General features: G+C 38.1%; 3 protein-coding genes across 3 annotated transcripts; all 3 read right to left on the reverse strand.

Annotated features, from left to right (window-relative positions):
* Positions 1–3,109: 3,109 nt before the first annotated feature.
* Positions 3,110–4,492, reverse strand: LOC112180542. The gene is made up of 2 exons (XM_024319100.2): positions 3,661–4,492; positions 3,110–3,540 (listed from the first exon to the last, which is right to left on the reverse strand). Exons 1-2 carry the CDS (start codon positions 4,273–4,275, stop codon positions 3,385–3,387), a joined length of 771 nt encoding a protein of 256 aa, XP_024174868.1. The 5' UTR covers positions 4,276–4,492; the 3' UTR covers positions 3,110–3,384.
* A 445-nt stretch (positions 4,493–4,937) lies between these two features.
* LOC112180540 (stress response protein NST1) lies at positions 4,938–7,120 on the reverse strand. The gene is made up of 4 exons (XM_024319098.2): positions 6,594–7,120; positions 6,219–6,323; positions 5,834–6,121; positions 4,938–5,533 (listed from the first exon to the last, which is right to left on the reverse strand). Exons 1-4 carry the CDS (start codon positions 7,050–7,052, stop codon positions 5,330–5,332), a joined length of 1,056 nt encoding a protein of 351 aa, XP_024174866.1. The 5' UTR covers positions 7,053–7,120; the 3' UTR covers positions 4,938–5,329.
* Positions 7,121–11,357: 4,237 nt separating this feature from the next.
* Positions 11,358–13,764, reverse strand: LOC112176310 (transcription factor MYB35). The gene is made up of 4 exons (XM_024314159.2): positions 13,733–13,764; positions 13,038–13,184; positions 12,780–12,909; positions 11,358–12,400 (listed from the first exon to the last, which is right to left on the reverse strand). Exons 2-4 carry the CDS (start codon positions 13,177–13,179, stop codon positions 11,566–11,568), a joined length of 1,107 nt encoding a protein of 368 aa, XP_024169927.1. The 5' UTR covers positions 13,180–13,184; positions 13,733–13,764; the 3' UTR covers positions 11,358–11,565.
* Between the last annotated feature and the right edge of the window lie 2,262 nt (positions 13,765–16,026).

Here is a 16,026-nt window from a genome sequence, read left to right on the forward strand (position 1 = left end):
TTTATGTTACCATTTTATATGAAAACAGAGTCCATCATAAGGTTTTGTAGAACATAACGCCCGGGTGGAAATCCAAAAGTTTGGCATAAGGTGTTGTCGACTATTTTGAATATAAAAAATCATTTACAATGAACTTTTATTGATTAAATAAATATCTGACAACATAACGTGTCAAATTATTTAATAAAATGAAATTACTGCATTTTGAATGATACCAAGTAATTGAGGTGTGCTGACAGCGGAGTAATTGCCAGCAATATTGGACAAACTTCAGAGAGAATAATCTATGCCCCATCCAATTTTATGAAATTTACTGTTCATGTGAGAGAGCTTGGCATCTAATTCTGTTGAGACTTTTGAGTTGAGAGAGATTTGGGTGGAAACAGGAGTTGGTGGGTGTTAGTAATCAGTGCAATACAAACCCTCCAATATTTTCAAAAGGAAAAGAGAATTCTATGTATGATTTGGATAAGTCTTGGTCCTAGCTAAGCCTTTCATTTCATTATAGCTTTGAGATAGAGCACCAATTCCATCACTGCCTAACACACCTCCTGGCTTTCTTAATTGTCACAAGACCCAACTCATTCAGTGCCTAACTTGCTTAGCAGAAAACTGATACTCAGCTAAGCAAGTATAGTTACACTTACGAAAGTGAGTTTGAGATTATGCCCAGTATAGTTTTTGTTCAATCCCAACCTCCCTCATGTGCTCAGGAATCTTGCTAGTGAAAGTTGACTTGCCATTGCCTCTGTGACACTATGATTTGGACTCACTCCCTCTTTAGAAGCTCCAATTCCTAATCGGGTTACCAAACATGATACAATACCATAGATTTGGAATGAGGTAAAATGCCTAGCTATTTCGTTTCCCATGTCCCTTTCATTCATATATGGTCTTGCTTTACCTGCCTAGCATCAAAAGCGATGTATATCGTACATGCTTCATGCCAATTTTCTCTGTTACATCAAGGGCTATGTGTCATGCTATGCAGCTATGTAGTAGATGGAACCGAAAATTGTAATGAATGATAAAGAGGAAAAAAAAATTTCTCGTTTACGTCAAATGATGTAAAAGGTTAAATTCATATATTCAATTTGAGTTTTAATACTGACTTTTTTCTTCATTTCGTAATTAACACTTTAATTTTCATAAAAGTTGAAGGAGTTCGAAACCTGATATCGTTATGACGACGATGATATATTACCTTAACTTTGACTGCATCAACGTTAGGTAATGACTATATACAATATCTAACTGTCTACGAAAAAAGATAGGGACTGTTCCAAATCATCCATCTACATTCAACTTTGGAAAATGACATACTAGGTCAAAGTTCGACAATAAGAACACTGTTTTAAGATTGTTTCTACTTTCCATCACTGTACTGACCAGCATGGTACAGAAAGGAAACAGTGGTAATTATATCTCCCTTTCAAATTTTCATGAAGCAAGCAGATGTGGCTCTTTGTTTAGTAGAAGTTGAAGTTACACTGGATCTAAATCATAAGCACAAGATTATCTGGTAAGAAAAACAGTATCTTTCAAATACGTTGAATTTGATTAGTTCACAATCACTATCATCTTAATAGCTGAACTTAGCATCCCCTATCATCACATCAGCTGGTGTCCAATTTTTAGCATAAACATTGAGTAAATAGTAGCCATGCCAACCATGATGTCTAGCTAATATAGAAGCAAAGTAGGCTTAAAGAGGTTGCGTACCTATTTTGTTTTAGGACCTTCCTATTCATATGGAAAGTCGATTCCTTGGTCAAGTTTCTCTGCCACTATAATTGGACTGTTGGAAATTATGTTCTGGTTGGTCGTCCTATATGTTGCTACTTTACACTGCCGTAAAAAAAGAGCTCTGCGTTCTCACTTATACTGTTACAAATGGATTTGATGCAATTCATTCATCTCAATTATTGTGTCTCTTCAATTTACGAACTCAGGCCTCTGTTTTACAGATGTTTATTTTCACAGCAATGCCTTTGGAAGTTTTATTCCAATACAAAAAGTTCAATATTGGAGGGTCTTGAAACCCTTGGCAATGGCCATCGAGTTCAAATTTGGGGTCGGGGAGAGTTATGAAACCACGTCACTGTGACTTTTTGGGAGTCTACCGTAGAGGGCAGCCTTTACCCGAGAACTGAGAACATCTCCTGAAAGACATGAAAACCCTCTCGAGCAGTGCTCAAAATTTGTCAAGTGCCCAAGTATTAACAGTGCAACCAACATTCTTTTTCATAACGTCGGATTCAAACTTATTAGATCTCTACCAACAAGTTGTTAAAGAAAATGCCCTACCTACTGGACAAAATTTAGCAGCTACAAACTCACTTGATTCTGAAAATTAAAAATTTGAAAAGAGAAAAAGCTAATGTCTCTAATGGGTCAGTGGTGGTAAACTCAGACTACCAGCATCTTCTTGATGATCATAAACATATTGCTTGGAATGAAGAATGGTGGCCCAACACTCCGTAGCATCCCAATTTCAGAGTCGATTTTGGGCTATTCATATATTTAAAATGATAGTGATACATTAAAAGTTAAGACCTTTGAAGAGACAGTTCTGGTCAAAGCTTCATAGTTTAGATGCACAAATAGACATAGTCGATTTGTGTTGGGGGATGAAGCTAGAGAGAGGTGGCCTTCTTCACAAACCGGTCCCATGTTCATATCCATGTGCATCTAATATAAGCTACAGTATCAGAACCATGACCCAATGACTCTTTTCTTGATTTACAGGAACACAAGGACCCAATGTACAATCAAGTTAAATGATTTGGGGGTCCTAGAACTACCTAAAGGGTTTACCTTATGGGCCTCGGACCCGTCAGTGTATACAATGCAATAAAAGTTCAGAAAAAATGACCCTTATAGAGTTATAGATGTCATCTTCTAATGGAATGAAATGGAACTTTATAAATACTATAATTGGCATTGCAGACACATTAACTCATTTACTGTCCCGTCCAAAAATTTTTTTACCGCCTCTCTCATTCTCTTCTGAGGTGAATTGATCCCATCATCCTATGAATACTAGAGCTTAAATCCAAACTAGGCCAGAAGGCAATGAATATTGATCAAGCCAAAAGCAGGAAAACAATCATAGAAAAGCAGAAAAAAGACTTGTGAGGATTATATTATAAGTAATGAGAAGTGACAGATGCATATGGGCTTACAGAACTAGCAGAAGGGATTTCAGAATCAGACATTTACCAAGCCCCACAACTTCAACAAACCAAGTAAATGTCTTTTAAGTTTTAAGCTTTTTCCCTGCTGCATTAAACACTGTACAAGCCAGAAAGAATTACAACTTATTTTTAAAGCTTTTCCAGAACTTCTTCTTCTTCTTCCTATGCTAAAAATGATTGAAAACTTTCAGTCTGCTCTTTGTACTGTGGTCTTAAACAAGAGGATGTACAACTTTTGATCCATTGAGAAATACATAAAGCCACTTACTGAGTGTGTCACAAAAGACCCAAAACTTGTTCCTACAATGCAGTGCCATGCTGGTCCATATACCCCATCAAATTCCTGCACAAGAAAAAGAAGCACAACCCCACAAAACCACACCTATCAATCATAATCTCACATACCCAATTCACATCCTAACTTCAAACAATTAAACCATAATCAACAACTAATCAACTTTACCTTTTTGAGAGTCAAAGCTAGAGTCTTGGAGGTGAATTTTTCTAAGCTATCACAAGTCTTTCTTGCGCATTCCACAGCATGGATCTGCATAAATGGAGGCATATCAACTGAAACCACTTTCACACCATTGCTTGCAAACACATCAGCCAACCTATTCAATTGAACCTGTCCTGACCCACAAAAGGACTTCCTTCTTCCACCCAAAGAATTTGAAGAAGAAGAAGAAGTAGAAAGTCTCCTACGTTCATACTCTTTTTCTTCGTGCTCTTCTTCTTTGACACCCATCAATTCCATCTTCACCACCACCTCCTCAACTTTCTTCTTATCCACTTCTCTATTGGGCAGCTTCTCTTTACTCTGTTTCTCAACATTGTTGGTGTGTACAAAACTTGGGAGTGGGTTTTGACTACTGGGTCTTTGAGCTGTACGGATTCTGTGATTTGGGTTTAGCCTAGAAGAGGGTTTAGAGGGCATGGTGGGATCTAAAGGAGTGGAGGGTTTGGTCTGCTGCCTTGGTGGTTCTGGTTCTGGTTCTGGCTCTGGTGTTGCTAGAATGCGCCGGTGGGTGGTGCGGTTAGCCATGACTGGTTTTTGGGGATTTGGGTGAGTAGACATCACAGAGGAAAATGGAGCAAGCGTTTAACAATGTTGAGTGTATGGAGGGATCTGCTTTGGTGTGTTTGGGTCAGTGGTGGGGTTATGTGCGATGGAGACGTGTGTGGTGAGATCTGGCGCTTTTTGTTCTATCGTGCGCCGTTGGCGGAGGACAAGGGAGGCTTGTGATGTTTGACCATTGACTGCCCCATCCCTAAAGTTCCATAACACGTAAATCTAATCTTCGGCCGTCTACGGCAACAGACATGCGTGTCCTTTTAAAGTAGGGCACGGCTAACGTTTGGTTTACTGTACTAGTTGGGGTTCTCGAATCTGGACCCTTTTGATTCAAATATGTTGAGGAATGATTAGTCCTTTGGTTGGTTTTTGGTTAAACCAATGTATCCCCACCCATAGGTAAGGACTAATCCCTCTCGAGCCGGGTCGGACCACATTTAGGGGGGAAGTTCTCCCAATACTTGTTGCTCCATGCCTCCATTCACAAGGCTCGAACTCGAGACCTTGCTTAAGAGGAACAAGCTCCTTACCACTTGAACCACCAAGCATCGGTGGTTTTTGATCACACTAGTTTACTACTTGATCATGAAAAGTGAGAGTGAATTGAGCACCCCACCTATTATAGATGTTCACTCGGAGGTTAAGAAGATATCGTTCATTCGAAGTTGAAGAAGAAGATCGCTTTGATGGTCTTGTTCTTTTACAAGAAGATTATAGCAACAGAGCACAGCGAAGTAACAATTTTTGAGATACTGCGAGACGAACAACAAAATTTGAATCAAACTTATCAGTTGGCGTGTTTTAGACTTGCTGACCATCCGTTACAGCTTTAGTAGAACAGGCTAACTAATTTACAGGCTGAAAGTTTTGGTGATGAGGGAGGGAGGAACCCAATTGAGAGGTTTTGGGACCATCGATTGACCAGGCCACCGGCAAAGCTCATTGAATCTTTGATTCAAACAATTTGGTGACATGGTCGTCAACGCTCTTCATTGCACTCTTACTGGTGTTCAGATGATAGCCCCACGGTAAAGCAAAGGAAGTGCAGAACAGATATCTAATTCCATGGACTTGGCAACCGAGCGTCTCTGAAAGTAGAAGTTCCTCCAGATGCTGCAGGGGATGGAGAGGATGCAACGAAATTTGTTCCTGATGCAGATACTGTCGGCAAATTTGCAGGAGGCCCTTGGTGCCCTGAGGGAGCAAAGCGTGAAGGACTAGTACCAGTTGCCACCAAACTTGCCCGGGAGGGGTGCGGAACCTGCATATAAGATTTGATGCTAAAAAATGAGTTCATGAAAAGATGGAGAAACAAGAAAAGACACATCAACTACAACCCTCATATTTTAGTCTAGTTGTTTCTTAAGGAAACTGCTTCTGCAAGTTCCATAATTAAGCTTACATTTCAACAGGCTCTTAATTTAAAAGTTTTCACAAGACGATGGCAGAACCATGAACATGTAAATTAACATAAATGATATAGAAAGAAGAAAAAAAAAAAAGATCATGAATATTAGAGTTCTCTGGTACTACAAAAGCATGACTAGCCAAAACACATTACCGCACTGTGCTGAACATGGGCCGGCCTTCTAAGAGGAGACTCTGAAGAAGGCGACATACTTCTCATCCGATGCATATGGCGAGGATGAAAGTTATGATTTGAAAGTTCATCGCCTTCAACCCCTTCCATATCACCACTCATATTTGCCTCAGATCCTAACCTAGGAGTAAGTTGCCTATTCATCGACCCAGAGTCATTTGTTACATCCACGTGAAGTGAAACAGTCGGACGAACCACAATTCCTTGTATACTACTCCGTCTCTTCAATTCCTCCTCCGCATTTAAGATCTGCAAACCACAACAAACCAACACCCTTACCATCGATCCTCCTCAATACAACACAAACATACACCCACACAATGAATTATAGAGAGCCAAAACTTACCTGCTTCAACACTAGTACTAGATTATGCTTCTTTTGATTCAAAACCTGCAGCTTCTCCTCCACTTCTCTTTTCCTCTTCTGCTTGTCATCTAATACATCTTTTACCTATCACATAAACAAAAACCATTGTAGTTACTAAGCATTGAGTACAAATCTCAATCACAGTTCAACAAATTACATTAATGCTTAAACTTTTTCTTCTTCTAAGTATATACAGGTTAGAGTGAACCAAAGATTGCATCTTTCTTCTTCACACATTATACTTCAAAACGCAATTTTCACTATCAATCTCATAAATTACCCAATAAATTTAGTAACCAATTAATTAACAAGCAGCTATCTACTAATTCAAAAGAGTGAGATTTTCTTCCATACCTCAGAATTAGGGTTTTCCTTTTCCAATTGATCAACTTTCTCAACCTTCACCGCCACCGAATCTTCCCAACCTTTCTCAGGCAAATCAGCTTTAAGAGCCAGAACCAACTCGGACTCTTTCGCCGGAAAATCATCTCCGTCCGGTCGTTTCTCCTCCTTAACCTCGCCGGAAGGCCCAGCTTCGCAATCGGCAACAATCTTCTCCGGCGGTGCTTCGAATTTAACCTTGGGTTCATGAATCAAAGCGCCCGCCTTTGCGGCTTCGCTGAGCTGGTCATGGTCAGAATTAGGGTTAGGGTTAGAGGAGGTGGCGGAGCGGTGGCGAGAGAGGGCTTTGGAGCGACGGCTCAATAGGGATTTGAAGTCTTTGAGTGAAATTTTGGGGGTCGGCATAAGCCACCGGCGAGGGACGTCCGGGACGCGGTGGAGGTTTCCTCTGTAAAGCGAAATCGCCACCATTTTTCTCAGTCGGGTTCTGCTTCTCCGATTTGGGTTTCTCCGTTATGTTTTTTAAATTTTGGTAGGAATAAAGAAAGTGTTTTTTTAAATCCACAAGCGGCTTTTAGAAAAAGCACTTTAGAGAGATGAAATTACAGTGAATAGTGACCATTCACCTATGGAATGGTGGGGACTAAAAATTAACTGGCGCTGCTAAAACAGATTAAAAAGAGGGTTTTTATCATAGGTATGGTCTGAACTATGTCTGACCGGACTGAATGGTACCTGGACTTTTAAAATGATCAAATAGGTACCTGAACTTCCAAAACCACATCATTAAGGTACTTCCGTCTATATTCCGTTAATCCTCCGTTAATTGCAGGGATAAATCAGACATTTCACCCAAATTGACCACTAAAATAACTGTTATAACCTCATCTTACATTTTGTCCATTTCCCTCCTTTCTATCTTAATTTCCCTCCAAAAAAATTGACTCTTCCCCCAACACCATTCATGTAAAACTTTTCATCAAATTTTACCTCCAATTATTGTCTTTCGATAAATAATAATCAACATCTCAACATCAAGTTTTCTTGAATAATTTTTATTGTTCTTCAAAAATTAGCCTAACATAATGAAATACCAAATTATTCAAGTTTTACCTCCAATTATTGTCTTTCGATAATAAAATTAGCCTAACATAATGAAATACCAAAATAATTTTATTGTCTTTCGATAAATAATAATCAACATCTCAACATCAAGTTTTCTTGAATAATTTTTATTGTTCTTCAAAAATTAGCCTAACATAAAAATTATTTTGGTATTTCATTATGTTAGAATTTTTGAAGAACAATAAAAATTATTCAAGAAAACTTGATGTTGAGATGTTGATTATTATTTATCGAAAGACAATAATCAGAGGTAAAATTTGATGAAAAGTTTTATTATGTTAGGCTAATTTTGGTATTTCATTATGTTAGGCTAATTTTATTATCGAAAGACAATAATTGGAGGTAAAACTTGAATAATTTGGTATTTCATTATGTTAGGCTAATTTTTGAAGAACAATAAAAATTATTCAAGAAAACTTGATGTTGAGATGTTGATTATTATTTATCGAAAGACAATAATTGGAGGTAAAATTTGATGAAAAGTTTTACATGAATAGTGTTGGGGGAAGAGTCAATTTTTTTGGAGGGAAATTAAGATAGAAAGGAGGGAAATGGACAAAATGTCAGATAAGGTTATAACAGTCATTTTAGTGGTCAATTTGGGTGAAATGTCTGATTTATCCCTGCAATTAACGGAGGATTAACGGAATATAGACGGAAGTACCTTAATGATGTGGTTTTGGAAGTTCAGGTACCTATTTGATCATTTTAAAAGTCCAGGTACCATTCAGTCCGGTCAGACATAGTTCAGACCCCACCTATGATAAAAACCCTTAAAAAGAGAAAAAATAACAAGTGCGATTCAGTTCAGTTGAGTTCGGTTTTGAGTCCAAGTCAAATGTGGATCTTAATTCTATTTAGAAAATTACACACAAGTGTCAATCTGAAACTTAAAAAGCCATTAAATTTTTCTTGTATACATAAGGCCAATTGTAACTTTAAATTATTTTCAACCTGACAATTTTACTCTTCCACTAATTCCATGATCATCCGGCCAAAACAATAAAAAATCACTCTCTCTCTTTCCCCGATCTCTATTCTTCTTCACTTCCCTCTGCAATCACCAGAAAGAATCAATTCCGGCCACCATCTCTCATCACCGTCATCATCAATTGAACCACAACACAAACTCGACCAGAGCCCAGCCACCTCATCGCCGATTAAGGCACCCTCTCTCCACCCACCCCCCCCCCCCCCCCGGCCCCTATTTCGATGACCACTGCCTCCGATCTGGTGAGATTCCAATGGATCCAAGCTTGCAAAACCTCGAAACGACGCCGCCACACCTGAAGACAACGAAGAAGCTCGGATCGGAGCTACCTCACTGAAGTCCAACTCAGATATCTCCGATTCTCTCACTAGAGACGATTCTCTACTCATCTCCGATTCTCTCCAATTCACTCATATCTCCAATTTTGACTCGAGACGCCTCAAGCGCATCGACTCCGACAACTCCCTTCCTCACCATCTTGCTCGGCTCCGGCAGCGCCATTCCTCCACCGCCACCATCGCCTCTTCCTCCACCTTACCTGCATCGAAAACCTAAACGAGCACTGATTCTCCGGCGACGACGACATGGCCTGCGGCCTCTTCATCTCCAATCGAAAATATCCAACTGAAAAGGCTCTTCGACATGGCCTACAGGTCGGAGGACGACTACCACTTCAAGGTCATCTTGATCGGCGATTCCGGAATCTGCAAATTTGATTTGTTGTCCAGGTTCATGCGCAACGAGTTCAACCTTGAGTCTAAGTCCACCATCGGTGTCAAGTTTGCCACCCGGAGCATCCACATCAATGATTAAATCGTCAAGGCCCATATTTGGGACATCGTCGGCCAAGAAATGTGATAAGCCTTTCAATTCCATTCGTTATTGTCATTGTATTTGGTTTAGTTATTTGGTCTCAACCTCAATCCTTCTGGTATTTTTGTTGAAATTGAATTACAGTTAGAGACTATTATTTGAACTAATTCTATAGTAGATTGATGGTATTTTTGTTATGGTAATGAAATTGGATCTTTATGCTTCATTATTCAATTTTGATGTTATGGTATCTTTCTGATGGTGTTCTATTCTGGTTTGTGTTTTTGTTTTCGTGGTTGAATTTTGGCAATATTTGTCTCGCACTTGTATCATTTCAGAAAGAAAGTAAGTGAAGCGGTTTTCAATGTTGGTGAGAGTAGCTTTCGGAGTTAGTGAGACTGTGAGAGTAGCTATCGGCTTTGGTGAAAGTAGCGTTTTATTGTTGGTGAGAAGAGTTTTTGATGTTGGTGAGAGCATATTTTGTTGTTAGTGAAAGTAATTTGGTGGTGATGATTGTAGCTTTTTGTGGCGGTGATAGTAGTTTTTGACATTGGTAAGAGTAGCTTTTATCAGTGGTGAAAATTGCTTTTTGCGGTGGTGATAGTAGTTTTTTGCGGTGATGATAGTTGTTTTTTTGTGGTGGTGATGGTAGTTTTTTGCGGTGGTGATAGTAGTTTTTTTGCGTTGGGTTTGTGTTGGTGAGAGTAGATTTTGTTGACGGTGATAGTAGTTTTTGATACACGAGTAACTCTCTAGTGTTAGTGAATGTAGCTCGTTGGTGCTGGTGACAATAATTTTTATTGTTGGTGAGAGTAGCTTTTAGTGTTGGTGCAAGCAGTTTGTGCTGTTGGTGAGAGTATCATTTGTTGCTGGTGAGAGTAGCTTTTGGTATTGGTGACAATAACTTTTGTTGGTGGGGATAATAGTTTTTTGTTTTGGGGAGCATAGATTATTTGGTATGCAGTAGCTTTTATTGTTGGTAATAGTAGCTTTTGTTATCTCGTTGGAGGTTGCCGGAAATCTTACTAGAGTAGCTTTTGTTGCTAGTGATAGTAGCTTTTGTGACATCGTCAGAGATTGCCGGAAATTTCATCAGAGTAGCTTTTGTTACTAGCTACAGTAGCTTTTGTGGTCACCGGAGTTCACCGGAGAGGAGAGAGAGAATGAATGTTGATTTTGACTCTAGTGGCATTTATGTAAATATATTGGTTTTTAATATCCAAAATATAACATATTTTTTAATCTAGTGGCCTTATGAAGGAAAAAACTAGTTGGTGGCCTTATAGCTGAAAAAAACATTATAAGATGCACTTATATGTAATTAACCCTTAACTATTTCGGTGATTTTATGGAGTGCAATCTGAACTTAATAAGGACCAATCGAGACAATTAGCTGACTTGGCGGTTAGGACTGTTCAGACCTTAACTATATCGGTTTGGAAGTTTAGTTAGGTCGTTCAATGAAAATCTGTTTTTTATGATAATCAATTTAGTATAAATTAACTAATTATTTAGTTATCCTCTTTAAATTTTTAATCGTTCTTAGTTGTGTTTACGAGATATCATATTTGGGGTTTGTTTACTGTATATTAATGTACTGATATATCAAGTAGACTAATTTGATACAAAGATAGACTAGCTCAATACAAAAATAGACTAATTTGATACAGACTAACAGAGGTAAACTAATCTAGTATCAAGTCAAGCTACTAAGCTAGTCTATCTTTGTATCAAATCTAATCTACTTGATGTATTGATACATTAATATATCGTAGAATTTTCCTAGTTGATTGAAGATATGAAATTACTTTGCTTCTATGAACTTATAAACTACATGTAAACACCAAATCAAGTTTCGAGTCTTTTATTGAAACCAAGCACATATACAAAATCATAATCAAGAGGAGAACATTATATAGTTCTAACAAAGCTACTGAATATTACTAGCTAGCTAGTTTAACCGCATCAAAGGCATAAGGTCCCAACAGAAGCCTTTCAGGCTCTTCTTATTCTGAGGTTATAGCAAATTTTATTGCAATTCTCTTACTGATCACATCAGTAGTAGAATGGTTCTTCCAGAAGTAGTTCAGGAAACTCCAAGAACAAGTCATTCTCTTTAGCTACCATGGCTTCCACAAATGAACTGTCGCATGGATCAGCTATAGCCTCTACTTGATTGCTTGACATTCCATAACTCATGCCCACATTTTCTGTTTGTGCTTGGTGAAACATGTCTTTGGATGAAGACTCGGCCATATTATCTTGCATAGTAGCTTGGTCCCAAATTTCGCCTTGTGGCATTGCTCCGCGAGCATCTTCAGTTGGCACAAATGCGTCTTCTAGGAGAAAATCACTCCATCCAAAGGCCAGAGGTGACTTCTCTTGCACAGCAGCAGATGAAGAAGTAGACGAGGATGAAGAAGATAATGAGCCTTCGCTGTAGAAATTGACAGGGGAAGGAGCAGGGTTGGTGTTGGTGGTGGAGTTTGAGACCTCTGTCACATATTTCATGGCTTGCAGCTGTGTGAGAAGATCATAGGGTTGGTAGTTGTATAATTTGGTGCTGCTAGTGGCTTGCATTGGTTCGATTTTGGTTGTTGGCACCAAATGGCTGTTGTTGAAGTTTGACAAGCCTGATGTGTATGGTTCTGATGACTTCATCAGCATTGCATTCTTCAAGTCCTTGTTTAGGGAAGCACCTATCCCAATTCGCATTCCAGATTTGGGTAGGCCACCAATGTTTCCATAGTCGGCTAAAATTTGAGAGAAGGGCTTGTGAGTAACGGGATCAATTCCCATATCTGAGAGCTTCTTTTTCAGCTTAGTGTTCCAGTAGGTCTTCACATCATTGTCTGTCCTCCCAGGAAGTTGTTGAGCTATTATAGGCCACCTACACCATAGAAAACCATGACATATATATGAGATGAAAAATAGGTTGTTAAAACAGTTTGGGGTCACCATTAGGAAACAAACAACGATAATTTCCCAAGGTAAATCCCAAAATGAAGTACATCAAGGAAATGTTCAAGAAAAACATAAATTCATCGAGTCTATCATGCATCACTTAAAGCAGACAAACTAGGAATAGGAGACGAATACAACTCGAATCTGATGTCATAGAGATTATGACACTATAGTTCAGAGAAATAGCAGTAGCGAAACTATGATCAAATCAAAAGTTTGTGCTTAAGACAGAAAAACAAGGCAATAATGTTGCTGTAATGTTAATTGTTAAATAGTGAAAACCAGAAGAATCAATATAAACTTACCTGCTACCAATGGTTGCATGAAGCCTAACAATCAATTCTTCCTCTTGGGGTGTGAAGGTTTCATGCTTCAGATTAGCCCTCAAGTAGTTACTCCACCTAGGCTTGCAACTCTTCCCACATCTATTAAGTCCTGAAAACAGAATCAGTCATACATCAAGTTAACTAGCCTGGAAATGCAGTATGTGCTATTTATCCACACGACCACATGCACCCTTTAGAAATTATATACTAACAATGAAAGTAACCTCCAATTCTAACCTGCTTTTTTGGGAACAGAAGTCCAGTTACCGATCCCATTCTTGGATACATGATGAGCGAGTATATTTGCATCTTCCTCTTCAGTCCAAGTGCCCTTCTTCACATTGATCAGTTTGTCACAAGAAGCAGGAGGTCTCCCCATCTTATCTGTTAATCCAAAATTGCACTTAAAAATTACAAAAACAGAAAAACGAAAACAAAGACGAAAACAAAAAAGGAAATCATATGGAAAAGTAGTCTGATTATAACATAGAGCTCTTTGAGAGAGATTTGAGATGATGAGAAAGAGGAAAGGTACTGGTTTGAAGTATAACAAGCGTGGGACTATGGAGGCAAGAGAAGCATGAGGCTTTTGCTTCCATTTAACTAAATTTGCATGATGAAAAAAGACATCCGCTAAAATCAAATAAAAATCAATCTTACCATTACTCACAGGCTTGGATCACTCTTGGTCTGGTTCGAATCGGGTGAATTATTCGGTTAAGCATAGATTAAATCTAAGTAAAATAGCATAAACAATTGATTGTTTAGAGTATTCTTCCTTTTGTGTAAAAGGAAATGACTACTACTATTTTAGCTTCTGAAGATCACTAGTTTGATGATACTAAAACTATTTTAAACAAAAGATCATTCAACTAATCAAATAATGAATCAAAACATGCATATGAGCCTCAAAGAGAAGAAATACATCTTACCGATTATTGAAAACCTTTCTTTGTCAAATGCACTTTGTGAGGGATTAGAATTTTGCATCCTTTGATTTTAATGATATGAAAAACAACCAAATGGCCAAAACCTTATCCAGCATTGAGTAATTATTGGTAGAAAAAATTCTAATCCCTGAGAATTAAATATCCACCACCCAACCCATCCTGAATCATATATTTATACAATGCATGCACTTAATTGTGCCTTAATCAAAGCTACTCAAATGATTATGCTGATCATGGCAAATTCATAAAAGCTATTTTCCATCTTCATTTTAGGACTAAATTTCACTATTTCAGTCAAGCCATATATATGGAAAGCTGTGATTAAGGCACTTAACACCAAACCAATCCCATTAATAGCTAGTTTTGGGGCTTTCTCTGCCTAGATTGGGTATGAAAATATTATATGGGCCTCCTAATAATAGCTTTGTTTAGGGAAGATGAGTCTCTAAAATAAAGAACAAAAACCAGCGGGCATACTCCCACCAAACCCTACCTTTGAACGACCTGAAGAAGGGTCATGAAGGGAAAAACCAACTAGCAACAAATACAAAGTTAAGTTTGGGTCTCCAAACCCTAAACAAAGCTCAACGTTCAACACCGTATTTTCGGCCGCTGCTGAAGAAACGCCGCCCAAACTCCGACAACATGAAGAGGTAACAAGTGGTGGACATGATGATCAGAGAGCGAGGGAGATAGTTGGGTTCAAGATTTTGGTTTCAGCAGCGAAGAATTGGTGTTGTCTTACGGTGCTGCCAGAAAGAGTAAACTACAAAGAACGACGGATTTGTATCTGAATCATCATGAAATTCTGAGCGACGTGTATCTAATGTCTTTACTATAGTGATCAACGTACAGACAATTAAAATTATCATCACTACTGTCTTTGTATTCATCCTCATCTTTAGGTTCTAAATCACCTTCATCTTCCCAGTCTTCTTCATCCTCCATCTCTCCCTCTGTTGCCTCCGCACGAGGAGGTGGCACTACGTACGCAGCATAATGCCAATAACATAAGATTATAATAGCCTATAAGAGCAACTTCAATAGGTTCTCCATATCTTGATTTTTCTTAATTTTAGGGAAAAATTTGGCTATTTTGCTCCAACAGATTCCCTATAATTATCCCTAAAATAGAGATAGTGATGAGAGACAAAATAAAATTATCTATATTTACAGCAATCTGTAAAATTTTGGAGAAGGATTTAGGAAAGAATTATTAAATCTGTAAAATAGAGAATATATTAGAGTTGGAGCCGAATTTTTTTTGGAGATTTTAATTTTTGCTTCCCTATAACAGAGAAATTATAGGGAAGCTGTTAGAGATGCTCTAATGCAAGACAATTGTAGCTGATAGTTTATTTGGTTCCATCATATATCAACTCTGGGAGTAGGAAGTCAATTTTGCATCTAATAATTGAAGAATTTCAAGGCTAAGAGACAGGCTGAATTATGCATCATTGTTTCAAATTTTCAATCTATTACTCCATAATATGTAGATTAGGATTTGCATATATTACCAGAGTATATTAGATTCTTGTGCATAATTTTAGTCGTCAAGCTTTGTCCTTTTTCCATCAGCAACAACCTGCAAACATGTGGCACACAGCTAATACGAGCTTTTGGTTTTCCGGCCTCAAATTTTAAAGCCTAACTTTACAGAGTAAGAGACTTAGGAGACAGGTAGTATATATTGTTTCATCCCCACCAAACTACAACTCCTAAGTTCATGTACCTAATCATACTTCTGTATAATTTATGAACAAGTGTGTTTTCTGATGTAAATTAGAGCCCTAGTAGTTCTTTATGAAAATAGAGAGTCACCTATTAGTAACATACTCATTCACCTTATATATTTAATTCAGAGAAAAATATTGACATATTTGATATGCCTATAATAGCCGTTGATGCTTTCATTTCAATAGGAAACGAGTAACCCTGAAAAAGGCATGCACTTTTGTTTTGTTTGTGTTGATAGAAAGTAGTTGATCACTTTTTTCATCAGAGTTTGTAAAGCTAGTGGCGCTCCAACGTAAGCCACAGTCCAGTTGAGTAGTGCAACTTTTCTAGTTTTCTCTCTGGAGTTGAGCTATTCAATGATAGGTTAATTGCAATGCAATAATGCGTGTGACATACATACCGAGTCTAGCTAACAAAGGGTGGCTCTGAATTAATCAAATTTTTATCATGGAATATTGGTGTCACATTGAACATTTGTGTGTTGTCAGATGACGTAGATGTGACGTCCATATTCAACTTCATTCATTTTTGCACTAATA

Source organism: Rosa chinensis, chromosome 7 (assembly GCF_002994745.2).
Source record: "Rosa chinensis cultivar Old Blush chromosome 7, RchiOBHm-V2, whole genome shotgun sequence".
Lineage (NCBI taxonomy): Eukaryota > Viridiplantae > Streptophyta > Magnoliopsida > Rosales > Rosaceae > Rosa > Rosa chinensis.